This window comes from Prunus dulcis, chromosome 1, assembly GCF_902201215.1.
Source record: "Prunus dulcis chromosome 1, ALMONDv2, whole genome shotgun sequence".
In the NCBI taxonomy this organism is placed as follows: domain Eukaryota; kingdom Viridiplantae; phylum Streptophyta; class Magnoliopsida; order Rosales; family Rosaceae; genus Prunus; species Prunus dulcis.
This window is the reverse complement of record NC_047650.1, coordinates 9,497,407-9,517,035: the sequence shown is the minus strand read 5'-3', so window position 1 is coordinate 9,517,035 and position 19,629 is coordinate 9,497,407. Positions and strand designations below refer to the sequence as shown.

General features: G+C 36.6%; 2 protein-coding genes across 2 annotated transcripts; both read left to right on the top strand.

Annotated features, from left to right (window-relative positions):
* Positions 1 to 2,873: 2,873 nt before the first annotated feature.
* LOC117616665 (transcription factor bHLH147) lies at positions 2,874 to 3,978 on the top strand. Its single transcript, XM_034346050.1, has one exon. It carries the CDS (start codon positions 3,156 to 3,158, stop codon positions 3,813 to 3,815), a length of 660 nt encoding a protein of 219 aa, XP_034201941.1. The 5' UTR covers positions 2,874 to 3,155; the 3' UTR covers positions 3,816 to 3,978.
* Positions 3,979 to 10,967: 6,989 nt separating this feature from the next.
* Positions 10,968 to 14,126, top strand: LOC117616630 (probable prefoldin subunit 3). Its single transcript, XM_034346008.1, has 6 exons — positions 10,968 to 11,247; positions 11,519 to 11,576; positions 12,094 to 12,165; positions 13,123 to 13,242; positions 13,324 to 13,425; positions 13,717 to 14,126. Exons 1-6 carry the CDS (start codon positions 11,102 to 11,104, stop codon positions 13,789 to 13,791), a joined length of 573 nt encoding a protein of 190 aa, XP_034201899.1. The 5' UTR covers positions 10,968 to 11,101; the 3' UTR covers positions 13,792 to 14,126.
* The last annotated feature ends 5,503 nt before the right edge of the window (positions 14,127 to 19,629 follow it).

Below are 19,629 nucleotides of genomic sequence, written 5' to 3'. Positions count from 1 at the left end.
TCACAGAATGATCGCATGCCCCAATTGCTTAGTTTTATATAATAAAAGAAGACTTAAGATCGATTTGGTGAAGGGATACGTCAAAATTTAATTGGTCCGTTATATTATCACAGCTCAGTAAAGCCCGAAAATTCGGCAGTACGACTATGAACCAGAGGTGCCAATCAAATTTTGCCGACTAAAAGGGAGGAGGGAGTGAGTCTGCACCAAAAGGTGAATGACTTGTTCATCTTGAATTAAAGTTTATTTTAGTGACATAGTGAAAGGAAAGAAGGAGAGCTAGCTGTACTTAAAAGCAAAGATTCTGGTGGGTAAACCACAAAGGAAGAAGAGTTTGTTGTTCGTTAAAGAAGTGATTGGCATAATCAGGGAAAACCAAGTGCCATGGATGAAGAGATTCTGTGGTGCAATCATTGGTTCTGTTCTTCAATCTTCCCATAGAACTCCCAAAAAAAAAAAAAAAAAAAAAAAAAATCATTATGCCAAACCTAGTTTAATCACATAGTAGGGCAGGTACAGGTGTCCAATAAAGAGATCATAGGTTTGCTTTTATTTTGCTTAGCATTTGAAGTCACCAATCTGGATTAAATTGAAGTTGACTTGTTTTGTTTTCTGCAGTATTTGCAATGGAAATCTGAGATAGATATTTAGTGATAAGATTTTTATGATTTTGGGTCAGGATTTATTGGGTTCATATTATTCTTCACCCTTCATCCTTCATCCTTCAACATTCATATGTATCTCTTTAATTTCTCTGGTTCTTTTCAATGCCCTCCGACTTTTGGGTGCTTGGTTGTTTGATTGTGTCTGTGACAGGGGAGGCAATGTCTCTGGTGCATCATAATGCCTTGTGGTGTTTTTAGTCTTTCAAAATATTATTTTAAGGTTTCTCAATACTATGCCTTTGAAAGGTGTTTTGGATATACACATGCCACCATGATTTTGGTGAGAATGAGGATTAGGTTCATGATTATCAAAACTTTAAGCATAAACTAAGTCCAAATCATAAGTGATATGCGCACCTGGACCTTCTTTTATCTCATGGTCATGTTGTCAGCACTATTGGTCCTTTTAAAATACAGTTTCTTTATCATTGATTTGGACCGAATAATTGTTCATAGATTTGCCCCTATTGGAAGATGTTCCTAAGTGGTTCCTCCTTCCTCCCAATTTTGCCCAATGAAACTTTGGATGGGATAATAAAATTGGAAATTCTACCTTCTTTTTTTTCTTCAATACTGTTTATGGTTAAAACGACGTCATCGTAAGATTAAGACTAAACCTTTAAAAATTACAAGTTACAATTAAAAAAAAGGTGAAGATTAGAAACAAATGACCCGAAATCAAACAAGAAGGCATGACTCCCCTCTATGTGTCTTTTACAACATAGGGTCATCTAGTTGTTAGGGAGAAAAGGAAGGGTTTTTTCTTCTCTTTTAAGGAAAATAGCTTATGCCTAAAGCAACCTCTCTTGATAATTATGTTTTGCAAATTGCGATTATAGTGGAATAAATATCTCTTTCTTTTTTTTATTTTTTTTTTATTTTTAACACATTGAGGAGGGAGGAGAGGGAGGAGGAGAGGTAGGAGAGGTAGGGGGAGAGGTAGGAGGGAGCAGAGGAGAGAGGGACCCGTCGTTGGCAGGAAATGTGGAGGTGGAGCATAACTGTCCACACCTCAGAGAAGAGGAAAACTCCAAAACCCCAACAAATAGAAAACAAAGCCTGGGATAGAAAAGTGCCAGAGAAACCAACCCACATAGCACATGCATTTTCTTTTCTTTATCATTTCTTTTCTGGATCATCACACCGCAATAATCATTGCACGGAATGAAAACAAATATTATGCGGGGCCCGCCATCTGGTCAATTAGTGGAAGCCAACACCACACCCTCCTCCATCCAATCGCATTGCGACTGTTCTTTGCCTCCCCACAGTCCCTGATCATCTTTTCATGTCATGTGGAGATTGTTGTCCTTGATAATTCTTTTAATTTTGCCCCCTCTGCAAATGCTAAATTGTGCTATTGGGATGGCTTTCCTTTTCATGGGCAGGTGTTGCGTCTAAACTGATTGGCATTGTTGTCCATTCTCTTATTTTCTTTTCACTTTGCTGATTATCTTCACCAAAGTTTCTTAGGGTTTTGATATTTATGCGTCGGCAAGCTTCATTACTCATTAAAATATATATATATAATCCATTGAGTATAGTTCTATAACATATATTCTTCTGGAGGACATGTTCTGTTACATTTCGCTAAAAAGCTTGATTGTAAAAGGACAATACAAAACTTTGTTTGTCACAGCATAACAAATGGAGGACATGTGATATGTCATGCAACTTCCAGGACATTTTTTTGTCATGTTTATGGCCTAATAGCTTTAAAACAACATAAAATGTACATAAACAAAGAAAGTGCAAAGGTTGAATACAATGCATAACTGATCAAATTTGTTGGTTTATGATGATTTCTCTTTTATCCCAAAAAAAACATGATATCGATATAAAATGCTATATCTCCCTCAAAATGTTGAAATAAGTTTAAAGTTCAAATCTCCGATGTTTTCATACAAGTTAATGAATTAATATATAAAAATAATCATAAAAAGTTTCAATATATAAAATTGTCCACAGACGTTTATAAAGGTGAAACCATTGTATTACGGGGTATTAGATTGTAAAAAATATATTATAAAAATACTCAACGATTTAAATTTAAATTTGGGGGAGTTATAAGAACATTTGATCCTTATCAGAAAAAGAAAAAGAACATTAAATAAAAAAATGACATTTCCCAACAATAAATAAATAGTGGGGGTGTTTAAGGAAATGACGCGTGCTGTCTTTTGATTCCTTTATAAGTGTCTTCCCACCGTTCCTCCTCTTCTTAATAGTGTCCTTCCTCTTCCTCAACACCACACCTCAACCACCTCCGTTCCGTTTATCCTTTCTTTCTCTCCCTCTCTCTCTCTCTAAACATTCCAATTCCATTTCTCTGTTTGCTTAACCTTTCCAAACAGCAAAATAGAAAACCCCCTCCAGAATCCATTGATTCACAAACCCCATCACCAAACATTCCAATTCCATTTATGTGTTTGATTCGGAATCCTCGCTAATTAAAGAGAGTGAATCTCTGCACCTCTGCGTCTTCTCTCCATGGCGTCCACTCTGATTTCCACTCCTATTACAAACTCCGATCGAGCTCGAGACTCTTTTAGAAGGAAAAAGAAGAAGAAAATCCAAGCCAAACAAGACCACCACCACCAGCAAGAAGCCCAGAGCCACACCAAATGGAAATCCGAGGCCCAGCAGCAGCTCTACTCTTCCAAGCTCCTTCAAGCGCTCAGTCAAGTCTCCATTAACCCACCCAACACCGCTAACACCAACGCCAACCCCTCCTCTTCTTCTCCTCCGCGCCGCGGCAGAGCCGTACGCGAAGCCGCCGACAGAGTTCTCGCCGTCGCAGCCAAGGGCAGGACACGCTGGAGCCGCGCCATTCTCACCAGCCGCCTAAAAATCAAGTTCCGGCAGCATAAACGACAGAGATCCGCCGCTGCAGCGTCGGGTACCGGTTCGACCCGACCCAGGAAGCCCAAGTTCAGCGTTTACCGGCTGAAAGGCAAGGGGTTGCCAGCTGTGCAGAAGAAAGTCCGGGTTCTGGGCCGGTTGGTTCCCGGTTGCCGAAAGCAACCGTTGCCGGTCATTCTAGAAGAAGCCACTGATTACATCGCAGCTCTGGAGATGCAGGTCCGGGCCATGAGCCGGCTCGCCCAGCTGCTCTCCGGTTCAACTTCTGGCGCCGCCGGCTCCACTTGATTAGACGCCCTTGGCAAGTTGCCATGTGTCTGTCTGTCAATCATTTCTTCTTTTTCTTTTCTTTTTTCCCTTCCTTTTTTCTTTCTTTTTCGCTCCATGTGCAAGTAATTGTCATTTCTCCTGTTAAATACATGTCTAGTAGCTCTTTTTCTTTTTCAAGTAATTCTATTTCTATCTCACACACTACTTTGGAAAAAAGAAAAATGAAGAACCCTAATAGAATAACTGAATTATGATTGGATAATTACAGTTAGGTACTTCTTCTTTTTTGGGTTTATAGTTTGGCGGATCTGGTTGAATTCTTTGGACCTCCAGCTACCAAGTGAATACTACAATTTTCAATTGAAAAGAATATTCTGAATTGATGAGAGGATAATCTTATCATTACAAATTGTACCTTGTTTTTTGGGTTTAGAATAACTTGTTTGTACTGGTTGTTTTGTTTCCACATGTTGATGGCCGAAAAACCAACACAAGGAATTAGAAAAATATAACTGTTCTTGGGATAATTATATTTTCATAACTATTTTTATTTTATTTTATTTAAAAGATTGGAGGAAGGGAATCAAACTATTGTTATGACTATGCCTAATAACTTGTGTTCATATAAGTTCTTATGCTTGAAGCAATGCTCTTATTCATAAGCAGTTTTGTTAAAATGGAGCTGTCGTTGCAAGGGACTTATAGTTGACATAGTTAATTGTATATACCCATACGTTGCAAGGGACTTATAGTTGACATAGTTAATTGTATATACCCATACACCCGAAATTCTAGATTTGCTTTCTTTTTCATTAATATTGTTTGTGTAAAAAATAGAAAGAATAAAAAGATAGCCGTTGAAATTTTATTAGTGAAGGCTGAAGCTACAAGTGTGTCCACAGTGATTGGATTAGTTTTAGATGGGGATGAGATGAGATGAGAGGAGATGATTGGTCATTTGGAAGTTTTGGGGACACACATTCAAAAACACTTGGAATGACAAGAGCTTTTTGAATGTGGGTGTGGGGAAAATATGAACAACAATGTTACAAAAATGTATGATGAAGAATATAGTGGTGGAAACTGTGAGTGTGAGTGAGGGGGGGAATTTTGGTCATACATTACATTACATTTAGATATATATATATATATATATATATATATCTGAAAGAGAAAAATGCTTAGCAGTGTAGCAGACTGTAGGACCGTGGAGGGTGTAAAAAGAAGAGTGAGGAAAGTTGCCGAAAGCGCCAATACATTAATGTGAGAGAAGTGAAGAGAAAGGAGGTACAAACTACAAATATCATGTGGCTTTGTCGTCCCCACATCCAATATATCTGTGCCCCCTTTTGCGCTCTCAAACCTGCCTTCCCCTGTTCCTGCTTCTACTTCCACAGGGTTTTTTTTTTGGTTATTACGGTTTCGCTCACATCAAAGTTGAAGGCTTCATTTGTAAGCGAGTGATCTCGAATCCTCGTGATATCTTGGCAGTGTGTGTGAGAAATCCTCTCCTTTAATATCATAAAAAGTTTCCACACACTCAACTACTGATTAGTGTCACTCTCAAGGCTTGCCATGCCATGTGTCCTTGTCTCCATCCTCCCTCCCTATTTGAAATAATATGTATGAGCCTTCCTTCTCCACACAGAGAGAGAGAGAGAGAGAGAGAGAGAGAGAGAGAGAGAGAGAGACCCAAATTCAAGACATACACACGAGTGACTGGGTTTCATCACTATCAGTGGGATTGGGTTTTGGAGGGAGAAGAGAAAAGTGATGGGATTGAATGGGGCTAAAGGCCTTGAATATCATGATAAATATAATAAAAAAGGACCACAACAATAACAATTTGCTGAATAGAGTCATAGAGATAGTGTTTTGAAAATGAAGCGTGTGACGGTGTTTTTGTTAGGAGGAGCAGAGCAGAAGATGCACATGGTGGCATTCATTTCAATTGACATACCAACACCAGACTACACATGCAACCCATGTGCCTTCTTTAGTCCTCCTTCTTCCACTCTCTCCTAATTAAGCAAAACTTCCATAAAATGAGGATACCATATAGTATTCTAGTCAATAACACTATAATGCTCGTGATAATATTTTTACATAGTATAATATTATTAACTGAGATAGCAAAACAATGCTATATCCACCGCAACTAAGTATTTCTCCTCCTAATTCCTCTCTCTATCTCTTTCTCTTCTCTCTGTATATCCCTCACTCATTTAGTCCAATTTTTACACCACAAATTTTCCACAACCAAATGCTTCGTTTTCTAGGGTCAGGTATTTTATGTACAGGACATGCAACTGTCAAGAGTAGAAACCCCTTTTTCTTTGTGTGGCGTTTTGCAATTTTCAATAACCTAGCTAGCTATAAGCCTATAAATATCCATAGCCCCCTTACTCTCCAATTAATAAATAATAATGACGTATTTATGACTTCAAATATCTTGATGGATGGATCAACCTAATTAACCTTAAAACATGGTGCTTATTGAGTGCTAAGCAAACATTGACATTGTGTAATCAATCCGACATTCAACAGCAAACTGCCTTTGCTACAAAGTTTAGAGGTTTTTTTTCCCACCACCCACCAGACCGCATGCATCAATCTACTCATATACATTTGACAACATCAACATATATCAGGTTTCGTGTTAATTTAAAATTATCACTAATATAATGTCTCGTCTTATCACATCTTACTCACACAATTATCGTTGGCGAAATTAAATTTCATATGCGTCAACTGTTATAAACCACTCATACATGTATGAACAACAACCGACCGTAAAATAACTCGTTACATTGTATATTAACAACTCTAAACCACAACCGTTCATGCCTAAACTAACCATCGACATGTAAATCTCATTCAATTCAATCATCTTTGTATCGATCTATGATGACAAAACAAAAGATGAGTAGCTTGTAGATGGAGCATATTAATTAGTCCCAGCCCACTCAAAAATAATGATACAGAAAATACATGTTTAACTTAGCCCAAACTCCATGCAAAAATCTAATCATAAATTTAATGATGCGGGCTCCACAAAGCATCCTGTCATTAGTCGCGAGCATGTGATCTTTATATATATATATATAAGCATGCATGTTCGTGCTTTATCAACAATAACTTAACCACATTTAACAACATTAAAGCAATTTGCTTTTCAACGATAATTGCAGATTAGTTTGATTGAGTTGAGCCAGCTATCCTAGTAACTATACTAGCTAGTTAGGTTAAAAAAAATATCTTTGTTCCTTCCAGCTAGATAACAGGACCAAATTACATTATTAATTCTCCACCATTTTTATTTAATTATATCTTCTTTTTGCCCACTTTGTCTACATGAAATCAAGCTTAAAAATATTTGGTTAGTTGCTTTCAAATTACCATATATATATATATTAATAGTGAAAATTAGTTTTTCTTTCTTTCTTTCACACGTCTCAGTTTAAATACATAATTTCAAAAGATGAGATGGGATGATGATTAGATTTCTACACTTCTTGATATAAATATCATAAAGATATATGTTATCGGAGGTCGTTCTTACGTAATTGTCAACGGTAGATACATGTGTTTTCAGCAACATAAACGGTTGAGAATTGAACACCGCTTGCAAACAAATAATAAGCCCTTAATTTGTCTACAATTTAAATTAGAGAAAGAAGAGAGAATAATTCTAATTAATCTATGAAGGCTAATATATTCTCAGCAAAATGAAGCAACAGAGAGATATATAGTGGCACACATGAGATAAAATGATTAGTCGCATGTGACCTGTCATGGCATACTCCAACAGAATATATAGATGGGTATTGTCACCTTTAATTTTCTTGACCATTACATGTAATGTAATGTAAGCAAGCAAGCAACCGTCTCTCCATATCCAAGCCTTTATATAATTTATCAACTTTTTTCATATGGGTCTGCTGCGCCATGTGAGTACAACAAAAGCCAGGAAAAGAAAAGGACATGCATTTGAAAATCGCATTCTCTTAGACTAAAAAGTTTTTAGACCACATGGAGGGGTCATGGCTTTGTCCATTAAACTCCAAGAACAAATAAAGTAAAAGAGAAAAAGAAAAAAGGTCGTGTAGATTGATGGCAAACCCATATGGTCAGCACTAGCTATCTATTCACAGAGATATATATATATATATATAAAATCAACTGGCTTGTCGTAGTGTGGCACGTCAGGTTCGTCGTCTATTGAAGGCAATATTAGGGTTTTTAAGTATGAAAATTAAAATTATTGTATATTCACGATAATTTCATGTGACATGTTAATGTGATGAGTTTAATAATGTAGTTTTACCATAAGCCAACCATGACTAATACTTGACCTAACAATTTGAGCTCAATTAATTACGGATCTTCTTTTCTTAGTGGAAGAGCCTATATTATATGACATGCACCAGGATTATGGATAGGTATTCCGTTTCACATGATATTATTCGAGCTAGGGTTCATTGGGATCGCGACTTCGATATTAAAAATGTAAAAAAAAGAAGAGAAGAATGTTCTTGATGCCTAGCTAGACATGATTTATTAAAATGCATTACATAGTAACTTCAATTATTAATATGGAGGGCAATTTCATAGCTTGTAGATTAGGCGTGGGCACATTAATATTTACCATTAAAAAAAAAAAAAAAGGTCAAGTTGAGATGCTTGTTGTACTCTTCTTTTCCTCGATGCTGGGTTATAATAGGATTAGACGTGTCTTTTTTCTTTTTCTTTTTTGTTTTGGGTGGGTGGGTGACAAGTTTTTTCAGAAGCTTTCTAAGTTTGATCCAACCTTCTACAAGAACCCAAAAATTGATGGCTTATGATTTGATCGATGAACATGAAGACGCTTGTTTGACATATATATATATATATATATATATATATCTTGTCATAATTAAGCTCATAAATGTGTCAAGCTTTCAAGATTAATTAACTAGCTAATTATTACAGTCTCAAACAAAAATTCCCAGCAGAGTAATTGATGACTTGAAGAAAAGGTAGGAAGTGGGGAAAGGGAGCTCTGATGAGGTATTTTCATCTTGCTAGCTAGCTCGCATGCAGCCATCATATGTTGCAGATTCTTCTGACAGGGAAGTGTCATTGGCTGTAATTATTTTAAGTCCTTGTTTTCCTTAATGGATGCAGGCACAGTTGAAAAATCTGACAAATTGTTTGTTACCCTTGAATACAAGAAACAAGGTAATTCAGATAAATGGGGACCAGGCTAAACCCTAGTAGCCCTTCCCACACAAACACACACACATAAATGACCAAAGTATTTCAAACTTTGAAGTACGGGTAGTAGGTTAACATATTGATGTAACTTTGCAAGGGAAATATATTTCCCCTTTAAATGTGTGTTTCATTGATGTTTGTTTTTAGTTTAGGCTAGATGATTACTGATGATGTCTGTTAGAAGAAGTCATACATTTGTAAAAGAGGATGTCAATGCATAAATAATTTGAGGGGACCAACATATAATAACATCTGGACGTCCGTATAAGATAATTTATATATATAACTAACTCGATTCATATGGTAAAAGTGTAAATATACAGATGATTTCTTATGAGTGTTCAAACTTACATGTTGCACATGGTGTAATTATGGTCAAATGCAAATAATTGTGATAATGGTCTCATAATTGATGGGTTTTGGTTGTCATGCAATACAAATACATAATTATAGACTCATCTTCTTGCGTGGACCAAAGTGTTCAATCAAGAGACTCCTCCTCCCACAAGTGGATAATATGTGATTACCCAAGTTGATCAATGTAACTGGTCCTTTCCCCCATAATTAACTAACGTTGTTTGTTGACCTTAGGATACCTTCTCAAATATTTGAGAGGCCCAAGAAAGAAACGAGTGCAAATTTGCTTTATTCAATCTGAACAGAAATTTGGGTGTCGTTTGGACTCAACTATGATGCATAAACCAAGCCTATATATATATAGCTTTCAACCATGGCAAAAAAGATGAAGATTCTCTTGCATTATCCAAGTGCCTCTGCCAGCCGCCGCGTTGACCCCCATATGTATACATGTTGTAATGAGGTCGTCTTCGTGTTCCTGGTTTGGTTGCTACCCAACCTTTGTGGTTGGGAGACCCTACTAACCCCGAGGGTAAGGGGTGTGCTTTGTGCGACTTCACCCATCAATGCCAAGGTGAACAGTTCAAGATCACTATGCCTTACCTAGGAAGGTTTTAATAACAACCAATTACTTTAATGCCCTGTTTAATTACAAGCTCACGCAAATAGGCTCGGCAAATCGTCTTCGTGTTCATCGAACTTACACTTTCATCAAGCTTGGAGAGAAAATAATCAAGAAAGTAACAGCAGTGGGCCATTGACAAAGAGAAGAGGATGCTTTTTCCCAGTTTCAAGGATCACACCATGCATTGAACATAGATATTATCTGAAAGTTACACACAAGGACACAAGAAGGAACAAGCAAAGAATTGTATTTGTCATGACCACATATATATACCAAACCCCACCATACGGATCTAATCTAAGAATTTCATTCATACCCGATATTCGTTTGAATTTGAAAAGGATAGGTGCAATCAATTTTGTTCTAGTAGCAATAAGGATAAGGGTTGAGGTTGAATGCTTGACGAATCATGAGAAACATCACAAAAACGTGAAGCAAATTAAATCTAGGGGTGTCATTTACTTACCAAATATGAGCAATGAAAATGGTATAAATAATTTTTTATTTATTTTGATTGATTCACTATATTCTTTCTTTGCTATATTAGGAAAGAATGAAAATGTTTTTTTTTTTCGGGTGCCCAAGTTAAGAAGGGGAGATTGGTTTTCTCACGCACGCTGCCAATGTGCCATAAGGGTTCGAATATGAAATCATTGGTCTACAAATCAATACCATTTTTTATTGGGTTAGACCTAGTCCACAAAGAAACTCTCATTCGTTTTTCCACCATTTTCTTCTAATTGGACCAACCCAACGGCTTATGCACCATGGGCTTTTCAGATTGTAGAGAAACAGAAGTGTGCCAATATGTAACAAAACTTGGAATGTTTTTCAGCATAAAGCCCAATATCTCTCAGCTTTGTGTTGGACCTTAAAAATGAATGGGCTCAAATTTACACTGAAAAGCTGAAAAGGTTACAGCCCAATAACTCATACCCTAGAGCAGAAATGACGTCATTTGAGTCTCCCCCCTCCTCTGCACTCTGAGCTCAGTTGAACTTGAATAATCAACAACTACAAGTCGTTTCTCTGTGGAATTGGTCTGAGAAGGAGAAAGAGAGAGAGGATGGCTACGGCATCATCGTCGTCGTCGTCTGGGATGGTAACAGAGCGGAGAGGAATACCAGGAGCTCAGTTCGTAGAGGACGTGCAGACCTATCTCACTCAGGCAGGCCTCGACGTTAACTCTGCCCTTTCCTTTCTCCAAGAAAGGTATGTCCGTTACGATTTACTTCTTAAACCTTTGAAGTGATTTAATTTAATCGCCGGGTTTTCGATTCATATATTCTTAATTGATTTTACAAATTCAGAAAAAATGAATCTTTAGGTAACCCCATGTTGAGTTTTTGTTTTAAGGAAGCTTAATTAGATGAGGAGTTAGTTTTGCACAGTGATAATGCTCTTCCAGAAGACAAGAAGTTGAAATGGATGCTTGTTAATGTTTTTTATATATATTCCTTTTGTTGGCAAATATTGGTTGCAGACTTCAGCAATACAAATTGGTTGAAATGAAGCTTCAAGCTCAACAAAGGGATCTTCAGGTTTTCTCAGCAAATCCCTTTCTTTGGATCATGCACATTCTTTTCTTTATTATTGATAAATTAGAGTGGCTCCATGTCTTCTTTCAAACAGTACCCAACACCATTGCATTTGAAGTATTTTTTCAGCCCATTTACAGCTTTGGGCTGATACTTATGAAGTTTGATGCTACATGGCAAAATACCCATATTGGAGTTTGCATTTAAAGATTTTTTACCTATGGGATGGAATTTAGACTAGGACCCGTATTCGTGCCAATTTGACTCCTTTTCACCATCCTCTTTTAGGCTAAATACTAGATGAGAGAGCAAAATGGTTGTAATGATTCTGTCATCATATTCTCAGTACCTACCTATACATGTCATGGAATTGTTTCACTCATGATGGCACCTGTGACTTAAGTATCTGACAAATTGGATTGCCTCAACTGCATTTCATATCAATTTGTACTGTTTCTCCAACTTTTGGATGCCTATGGTTTAATTTTGGATTATGATTTTTTCTCATGTTGATTATCAGGCAAAGATCCCCGATATTGAGAAGTGCTTAGATGTTGTTGCTACTTTGCAAGCTAAGAAGGGTACCGGTGAGGTTCGTTTTTTGTGGTTTTCCACCCTTAGAAGTATGTTTAATTAGTAAGCACACTATACTTGGTCTATCTCTATTTGAATGACATGTTTAGCAGTATGATTTCCCCCTGCAATGTTCCCCATTTAAGATGATTAAGCTCCTTCAGAACACTTGCAGTTTTACTCGATTCCTGACTTGAATTTGGCTCGTATACATGTGCAAATTTGAGGGAAAAAATAAATTACGGGCTCATGACTGATGCTTATTTTCTTCTCATATGGCTTATTTATCTTTCTCCCTTTCCCTTTTTTGGTATTCATTGAGGATCTCCCTTACAATATCTATTTCATGACTAAATGACTTAAATCCCTAAATCTTTTTGGCTTTATTCCCTCCAAATAGGTGTTCTTGTGGAACTAACTGATATCCGTGCTATGTAAGGAGAAACTTATAGGTCAATGATACGTCTTTGAGGATCTGAGTTGTGTCTCTTGTACAAAAGTGCTTTACAGAGAGTGGGTGTGTGTGTCTCTGTGTGTTTTTGGGGATGGTTTGCATGGGTGGGTTGTGGGGGTTGGGAGAGGAATGATGTTTCTGTACTATATGTAACCTGTAGTAAAATCAATATCTCAATATAGTAGGTTCTCTGAGTCTTCCTGAAATCGAAGATAATTATCTCTGAAATTACAGAATTTCTTTGCATTCTGCCTTGCGATTGGGACACATGGTCATTTTAGCGGTTACAATAAGAACAGTTGAAGCTGTAGTCACAAATCATCAAACATGAAATTTGGGTTTCTAGTCCTTCCACATGTTAATGATGTCAATTGATCTCAAAATGCTCAATTCCTGAAATATCAAACTTTGTAGCTTTAAGTTAATATTTTAAGGTTTTTATATTTCATTAGAATATTGGTTCAATCAATGCAAGTGTTCTTAATTTGATAATTTTTTCTTGGCTCTGTATTCGTGTTACAGGCACTTATTACAGATTTTGAGGTATCTGAAGGGATATATTCGCGAGCAAGCATTGAGGATACTGATTCAGTGTGTTTATGGCTGGGAGCGAACGTCATGTTGGAGTATTCTTGTGAAGAGGTATGCCTCTTCTTATAATAGCTGTTATTACTTCTGAGTTAAGGACTTGAGCATCATTTTTTGTGTAACATTTTGACGCAGGCTACTGGTCTTCTACGAAGAAATCTAGATAATGCTAAAGCCAGTTTAGAAGTTCTTCTTGCTGATCTGCAGTTCTTGAGGGATCAAGTGACAATAACCCAGGTAATGTCTTTTAATGAATCAGTTTCACATAATCTGGGTCTTCTATGCATAGAAGCATGCTATATATCTTGTAATTGTTGATATCAAAGAGTATGAAATTTGAAGGGCTAATGTGTAAGGTCTATAACAGCATGCCAGAGCTTGAAAGCATTCAATTTGTACCTCATTGGAAATGTGCATCTAAACAATCCTAGTCTGTAATGTGCTTGTATTGTTTAGATGTTTCGATTTAGGAACTGTTATATATTCTTATTTGCGGAAGTCCTTGACGCTTTGACTACTATGAATCAGGTAACTATTGCTCGGGTGTACAACTGGGATGTTCATCAGCGCAGACTTCGTCAAGCTTCCCCTAAGGACTCATGAATTGAATTTTCACTACCACCCAGTTGGGTGCATGGTTCAATTCTGAATTCTCTCACGACTGAATTGATCGTCATCTTTTTGTTTGCAAGAATTGTATGTGTTCTCTTCAAATTCGTGCTTCGAGTTCCATACTCTGTTTTGTCGGAGAACATTTGTTGTGGTAGAAAATGTTATATTATTAGGACCATTTTTGGTACATGATGGATTATTTCAGCTTATCCTGTAACGTGTGGTCTCACTCCAATTTAGGTTGATGGGCGTGTTTTGCTGTGTAATAGATTGGTATTGATTTGTCTTGTTTAAGTCTAAGTTTCATTTCCCTGTTGTCTAAATCACATCAGTTGTTTAAAATGACCGGTTGGCTGGCACCGGCACTAAGCAAAGCCTACTAATTTAAATTGTGTTTTAACTTTGAATTTTTGGGATGGAGAAAAAAATGTTTATGGACCCACGGAAGCTTCGATGTGAAAGTAATTTGTCGGTAAATCTAAACCAAATGGGGTGACAAAGGTGTGGATTTGCTGGGCCTGTGGTGATGTCAGTGCCCATCTTATCCTTCCTCAAAAGGGTCGCAGATCTGGATGCTTTCTTAAGTCAGAAATGGCATGATGTTACACCTTAATGTGTGATCAAGTCAACTAATGCAATGATTTAATTTTTGAAGCAAAACCTAGGTGCTATGTTGCCTTTAAACAAGGATAATTTATCTTACTGTTTGTATAATAATATAGAAAAAGTTTTCTTTTCAGCAAACATGGTTCAACTAAGTTAACTAGAATGAATGTATTTTCTATTCTGTATCCGAGTTCGAATCTTTCTTCTCGTCATTTACAAAATCTAATTTAATTTTAATGTTAATTCTTGACTATTCTTAGATTAAGTTGGTGGGTACGCACTTAATGTTTAGTAGCTTGACAGAGAGTTGAATCATGAAATTGGCAGGCATTCAGGCAGAAGTCAGAGTGATGTTCTTATCGACCTTGGTTTTAGCATAATCAAGCATGTCAGTGAACACCGAATGTGAAAAGCATTACCGATTTTTAATACATATTTGGACGAAAACTGCTAATGGGAAGTCGGTAACGCGTAAGTAGGTCTCACTCACTCACTTACATCATACATCAATCAATGTCTAGAAATTGCTCATCATTCGCTCGTGAAGGACTAACTGAATCATAGCTCAGTTGATACATGAGAGATCCAATTTTGAATTTTGTACACAGAGTCGGCTGATAAGCCCGCACAAAGCTGCCTATCTCTCTGAGTTTTCTCCTCGTTTGCATACTGAGTTTTCTAATTACATAAAAACAAAAAACTTAGTGTGGTCTTGTTGATTAGCTTGGCATAACAACCCAGAGGACCTACATAAATTCCAGCGGGCCACACAGTTAAGCTCCCGTGAACCACCATTACCACACATCTCCCAAGTTGGACCTTGAGGATGGTCCAAGTCAAGATTCCATGCCCATGGATAATGAACCAAGCTTTCTTTTTCTTCTTATTTAATCTTTCATTTGTGGCAAATTAAGCATGAAAAGAACCAAGTTGGAAGCATTCGTTCATCTCATGGAGGGTCAAGTTTCACGCTTAGTTGACCTTGCAAAGTGGGGGACCCAAATTGAATAAATGATCGTTACCATTGTTGATTTGAATAGTCCACCAACCAACCAACAACAAATCTCACATTCTTTCTTCCTCCCATTAATTCTAACATTCTCTTCCCGCTGCTTAATTATATGTTTGTAAATTGTAATATAGGAAACTAATAAGGGTGCATTTGGACTTAAACACAGGTTGATACTTTGCTACTCTTGTGTGTGATGATGACTTATGAATGAGGAGGTTTGACTCCATGAAAATCCGCATTCCGACACGGGTTACTTTTTTTTTCTTTCTCTTACCTATTTGAGAAAACTAAAATTAAGTTACAAAGTTAGACTGACAACTAAGCTCATTGGTGTAGAGACACTCACCTAATAATCCCACTGACGTAGCCCAATTTTTATACTAATTACTCGTCATTTTCGTCAATAAAATGCTGTCGCTTTTCTATCATCTTAGCATCACTACACTGGGTGGCACATATATCTTTCATACCCTAGTTTTTGCATTTCTCTCTTTCGTTTTTCTTTTATTTTCATGGCCAAGATCTTTCACACCCACCACATGTACAGTTTCCTTTCCAGTAACGTTTTGGCCTGTAACTGTTTTGATTTATTTCTGGATTAAATTTACTAATTGAGATTTGGTGAACAAGTGTAAAAAACAAACAATAATTAATTAAGATTGAAGAAGAGCGGGAAAAAGAATATGCAATGCAATCATGGCTCGAAAAGGAGAAGAAAGGAATTACACACCTCATTTGAACAAGAGGCGTGCACGCAAACCGGGGCGGATTTGTCCTTATTGCCTTGTAATTAAAAGTCCCTTTGTCGTTTTGTTCTAGACGCGTTTTAGCATATACTTATATTTGAATAAACAAAATTGTTGACTTTGACCTCCCATGTGCGGCCAAGATCTTTAAATACAAAAACCTAAAATGAGTCTAAAAGTACGATATAAAATTTTGGGGTCTCAAAGTGAGTAATTAAAATATTTGCAGAGAGGGATTAGAGTAACTTCAAATTGCCGCAATCATCGTTGTGAGTGTTCACTGTTTCAGACTGTCTAGAAGTATAGATAGACAGTCAACGGCTTGGATTTGGTTCTTTCCACCCACACTATTAACCGATAATATTTTATCTTGCATTCTTTTTTTATCATCAGAATAGGTCGGAGTGAGAAATTAGGATTTTTGTAAAAGCTTATTTGCGATCAATAGTTAAGTATTGCGTTTCTACTATTCATTAAAACGAAAATTTTCTCATTTTATATGAAAATTTAAAAGAGTGTTTTGTAAGCTCGTGTTTAGGGTTAGAATAGTGTGTCCGTCTCTTTTCAGTTAAATTTAGATTTATTTCTAAGAAAAAAAGAAGTTTTAAAAAGTTATTTTTAGACGTGATTCTCTCCCGAGTTTAGGTATAGGAACGACATGTATGTGTTTTGGTATGGGAATGGCATTTTCTCTAAGGGCTTTAACTCTGGTTGATCATTGGTCCCGGAAAAAGCAGATGACTTTGTGGATGTCTACATCACCAGAATTTATGATATTGTTTGGTCAAGGGTCGTTAGGTGGACTATCAAGACCTCTAGACAACAGTCTTCTGGTGGTGTTGCGGGGGTTTGGAGGAGAGAGAGAGCGAGGGAGAGTTTTAAGAAGCTATTGACCTTGTGAAAGGATAAGTTCGGGGTCTACAACTATATATTAATTATTCATGATGATTAATCTAATATATGTGTTTAATAAAAGAAAAATCTTTCAGGATCCTACTTAACTAAGCAATATATATAATGAAGGAAGAATAAATGGTAGTTCACTGTATGATTAAAAACAATGGTTTTTCACCAACCATGGTTGGTTGAGTTGGTAAGGATCGTTCTTTTAGCTATCTAGATCTAAGTTCAAGTCCCACTGTCAACAATCCCTCTTGGTGGGTAATTTGTAAAAACCAAAAAGGAGCTAAGACCCCTTCTGTAAGTCTTCAAGGAAGCCTTAGTATGTCTTAGCTCTAGGATGAGGTAGCCTCCCCTCACCCTAAACTTTTAAAAACCCAAAAACTAAAAAAATAAACAATGGTTTTTCTCAAGAATCTAATTAAGCTCCAAGTCTGGTTTGCTGCGTAATATTAGTGGTCGATGTCAACATTAATCTAGAAAACGAATCATAGAATGCGACATCTAAACCAAAAAAATATTATTTGGGTTATGCCTAAATGATCAGCATTAGTCATAATAAAACATTTTATTTAAAGCACCACAATGATTTACTTAGATATATTTTTATTCTGTCAAATTGGGAATCAAAAGGGCATTAAGAAAATTGTAATTTAATTCCATGGACGTCGACAGACTAACCTAATTAATAAGCTGATTCCAGAACTTGGATTTTGAAATACATATGTTCTGTGACTGACTGACTGTCACAGAAAAAACCAGAGCCAATGAAGTTTTTCAATGCACGCACACCACAACCATTCATTTCCATATATATTCGAAAAAAATCGTTATAATATTATGTATATAAACTGACGGTTGCCCATATGCATGTCAATAATTCAGTCGAATAATTTATCTGCTGGCAGAAAAAGAAATATTTGAAGCCATACATACATAGCTTATGAAAGTTCACACCTTAGCAGCAACTGAAATATATATATATATATATGAAGTTTAATAAAGTGGTCGGTGATAAGATATATGTTGGCTGTTTTGATAGAGCTGAAATGGGGCAGTTGGAAGTTATAATTTTAGACTTCTCGGTAGACCACCGATGCTGCCTAAAGAAAAGCAAGACAGCCTCAGCCTCAGCCTCAGCCCTTTTTGTTTATTTATTTATAAATCTGGTTACTGAATCCTCCTCTTATTCAAACGGCCGACTGCATGCGATATCTGATGCCTCACAAGTAAAGTAGTTGAAGATAATGGAATTAATTAATTTTAATTTGGGCAAACAAAGCCTTGTTTATTGTTGCTAATCACGTACATACATTCGAGATACAATGAATTATACCTCTATACATCCATCCTAATTAATAAGAGAATTTATACCTTCTGGAATTAAGGATGCTCAAATATATGATACATTTGTATGATCAAATCGTAAAAAGTTTTAAAGATTTTTTTCCACTCTTTTTCGTGAGGTAGGACAGTCTTCAACACACACACGCACTTTTTATGAATACTATTTCGACACGTAAAAGTTCATATGCATTTGTTATGAAACTTCTCCAACTACATATCTCTTTCCAATTAAAGAGTGCTTGTATTTGGACCATTTACATCATATAACTCCGTCCTTTTGAGGAGCCAAATCATGCTCTTCTTTAATCGCAATATCTTTCATTCTCCTAATAAATTTGGCCAATTTGCATTGCGTCACAAAGGAACCAAAAAAAAAAAAAAAAAAACCCAATATATATAGAGAGAGCATGACGTAAAAGTGATGTAAAAGGCATCAAATATTTTTATGCCAGCAACCCAGGAAGCACATTTAACTCAAGGATACACCCCCCCCAACCCCAAGAAGCTGTTTTGTGTGTAGCAAACAAAAAATGAAATGAAAAGGAAAGGAAAAGATAAACGGGACTACGCTATTTTGTGTCGTTGAACTAACTTATATTCAAAGGTTTGACTATTGACCTCTGAGTTTTTTCTTTGAGATTTTCAGATCCCCACACCCGACATATCGGCCGGTACAGCACCAGACTCGGAAACTCCTAAACCCTCTCTTTCTCTCTAGTCAAAATTTAAATTATGGGTCGCTTTCCCCTCTTCTATATGTCCGGGGATAGGTAGTTTAAGAACACCACGCCCCAACGCATCTCGTGCTCTGCACGCTCTCCAAATAGCAAGGATGGATATGGTATGTTTCCTTCCTTATTGAGCTGCATGTGAAAGGAATATGAACACACAAACCAAACCTACTCTTGTAAGTTATTTAGGAATTTACCTCTGCATTTTCTATGTACTCCCAAACTTACCCACCAAGCAAAACAGAGTCAACTTCAACTCAAAATATACTAGGTTATTTAGGGTCCGTTTTGTATCTTACTTAGATCGAATTTTATAAATTTAAAAATAAATTTGTCTCAAAATTTTTTTTGGCAGGCTCATTTTTAAAAACCCAAAACACCCTTATTATTAAAAACCAAAAAAGTGAGATTTTATAGTTTTTTTTTTCTCTCTCTCTCTCTTGTGCACTACCAAAATGATTGGGTTTATGCCTCATATCTTTTTCCT